This window comes from Geospiza fortis, unplaced genomic scaffold, assembly GCF_000277835.1.
Source record: "Geospiza fortis unplaced genomic scaffold, GeoFor_1.0 scaffold179, whole genome shotgun sequence".
NCBI classification, from domain to species: domain Eukaryota; kingdom Metazoa; phylum Chordata; class Aves; order Passeriformes; family Thraupidae; genus Geospiza; species Geospiza fortis.
Window position 1 is genome coordinate 526,578 of NW_005054533.1, and position 2,405 is coordinate 528,982.

General features: G+C 47.3%; 1 protein-coding gene across 1 annotated transcript; it reads right to left on the reverse strand.

Moving 5' to 3' along the window:
• Positions 1 to 1,314: 1,314 nt before the first annotated feature.
• GBX2 (gastrulation brain homeobox 2) lies at positions 1,315 to 2,399 on the reverse strand. Its single transcript, XM_031063814.1, has 2 exons — positions 2,180 to 2,399; positions 1,315 to 1,979 (listed from the first exon to the last, which is right to left on the reverse strand). The coding sequence occupies exons 1-2, from the start codon at positions 2,394 to 2,396 to the stop codon at positions 1,456 to 1,458; spliced, it is 741 nt and encodes a 246-aa protein (XP_030919674.1). The 5' UTR covers positions 2,397 to 2,399; the 3' UTR covers positions 1,315 to 1,455.
• Positions 2,400 to 2,405: the final 6 nt, after the last annotated feature.

Here is a 2,405-nt window from a genome sequence, read left to right on the forward strand (position 1 = left end):
AAAAAAAAAAAAAAAAAAAAAAAAAAAAAAAAAAAAAAAAAAAGAGATTTTAAAACCTCATTCCCCAGTGCCTGCCACTCAGCCATCGGCAATAAAACCAAACAATAAAAAAAGGCATGAAATGAAACTCTGAGTTTTCTTTCGGCTTTTTTTTTGTTTTGTTTTGTCTGTTTGTTCTCTCGTCTTTTTGTCGGTTTGTTTTTGTTTTTGTTTTTTGTTTTTTTTTCTGGACAGAGCATTCGGGGGCTGCAGGGCTTTTTTTTTTTTCTCTTTTAAAGTCTTTCTTGTTTCTTTGTCGGTTTTTATTCACAAGACTTAGTTTGCTTTTAAATTTCATAACTTATAAGGAAATAAGCTACATTGAAATAAATTAAACACAATAGTGAAGATCGTGTAGACCTGATGTGCTGTCTCTCAGGAGGAATTATCACATTAGATCTTCACAAGTAGATGCATGTGAATACAAAAATGTACCTTGTTTTTCTTCTTTTCAGCCTTTCTTTTTGGCTGCGTCTTGCATGTCTGGAACATCTGTTAACCTTAGTGACTGTGTGGTAGACTACCTGCTCCTAATTCCTGTACAAAGTGCTTTATTAGTTCTCAGTTTTATGCTGTTTTCAGTTCTTCACTTTTTTTAGCTTGACTTCTTGGACTTCAGTATCAAACCTTTCAGTGTATAAAATCTTTCCTGGTTTTTTTATTTGAATGCTTCAGCTTTTCAAAGGACATTCACCTGCTCTTATCAGCCTCCTTGTCACTGTTACTTAAGTAGTTTAGACAGTCTGGATTCTTTCTGGTCTTTCTAAAATCCTTAGTAAATACTGTGCATATTGTCTGAGCCTCTGGGATAGTGTCTTTGAATAGTTTCCATGCTGCCTTCAAGGATTTTTGCACTTTTTAAAAGCATCATAATTATATATAATTCGTCTTCCTTTGAAATTAAATACAACCGCAGTTGATTTCTTGCTTTCAGAAGAGTGTTAGATCTTGGCACATTATGATTACTGTTCTAGAGCTCTTCAACAGTAATATTTTTGAGCACTGATCAGAACTGCTTCCCAGCTTGCATATTCCATTCCCAGTACTGTCTCCAACTCTCATATGGATTAGGGAAATTTTTACGTGGGTTTTGAGAAACTTTCTGTGACTTCACCTTGTCATTATGCAAGCCACCCCCCTTCACACCTACAGTTCTGGGCTGTAAAGTTTTTGTAATGAGTTTACATGTTAAATTTGGGGGTGGGCATAAGGCATGACTAGAATTTAGCTTCTGTAGCCCTCAGTACAAATAAACTGTGTCTGAGAGGGCATTTCTTGGTTTTTGTTTTTTTTGCTTCTCTCGTTTTTGTTTTTGTGCGGGTGGGTCGCCTTCGAAACCCCGGGTTTGGAAACTTTTCCCTTGAAAAGCTGAGCGCGGGAGGAGGAAGGAGAGAGAGAGAGAGAGAGAGGGAGAGATCAGGGTCGGGCTTGCTCCAGCTGCTGGTGCTGACTCCTGATCGCGAACCTGCTGACGTGCACCGGGATGGGCACCACGATCTTGGGGTTCCGCGAGGGCTCCCCCGTCTTGGAGTTGGCGTTGCCCGCCTTGACCCGTTTCCATTTGGCCCGCCTGTTCTGGAACCAGATTTTCACCTGCACCTCGCTGAGTTTGAGGGCGTGGGCGATCTGGGACCTCTCGGTCAGGGACAGGTACTTTTTGCAGTGGAATTCCTTCTCCAGCTCCAGCAGCTGCTCGCTGGTGAAGGCTGTTCGCCTCCGCCGGTTTTTGCCCGTGGACGTGGTGCTGCTGGAATTGGGGGGGTTCTGCGCGCTCTCCTCCAGCGCGTTGCCAGAGTCCTCCTCCTTGTGAGCCGCCTGCCCGGCGATGTTGTCGTCCGAGCTGTAATCGAGGTCGCTGTCCATGGAGAAACTTTCCTCCTTGCCTTTCGCCTCCTCCTCCGCCTTGGGGTCCTCCTTGCCCTGGCCGCGGAGAGCCCCGGCTGGAAGGGAGCAGAGGCCTCGCGTTAGCATCCCAGCACCCCAAAACACCATGCTTTGACCACCCCCTGTTTTAATTTTTTATTTTTTCCTCTTTTTTTTTCCCCTATCTACCGGCGCATCTTCCGCTCGCTCCGATGTTACCGAGAGCTCAGCCCTCCCCGCTGCCCGGTCCCCCCTCCATCACCTCCCGCTCACTCACCGAGGGAAGCCTGGACGGCGTCGGCGGCGGGGAAGGGCAGCAGGGCTCCGTCCTTGCCCAGGAAAGCTTTTCCATCGTCGCCTCCGCCGTCCGGGGGGATGCCCTCGCCTTTCTCGAAGTTGCCCGGCGGCGCGAACTTCCTGGCGGCCTCCTGGTGCTGCGGGGACGCGGGGAAGGTGCCGGGCAGCGTGGCCATGAGCGTGGAGGTGAGCGCCATGCCCTGGGC

What these genes read in the sequence shown, in the direction of transcription:
- GBX2 (XM_031063814.1), bottom strand. Translation starts at nt 2,396, where the DNA reads ATGGCGCTCACCTCCACGCTCATGGCCACGCTGCCCGGCACCTTCCCC. An exon ending in CGCCGTCCAGGCTTCCCTCG is followed by an intron (nt 1,980 to 2,179) that starts GTGAGTGAGCGG and finishes GCTCCCTTCCAG; the next exon opens with CCGGGGCTCTCCGCGGCCAG.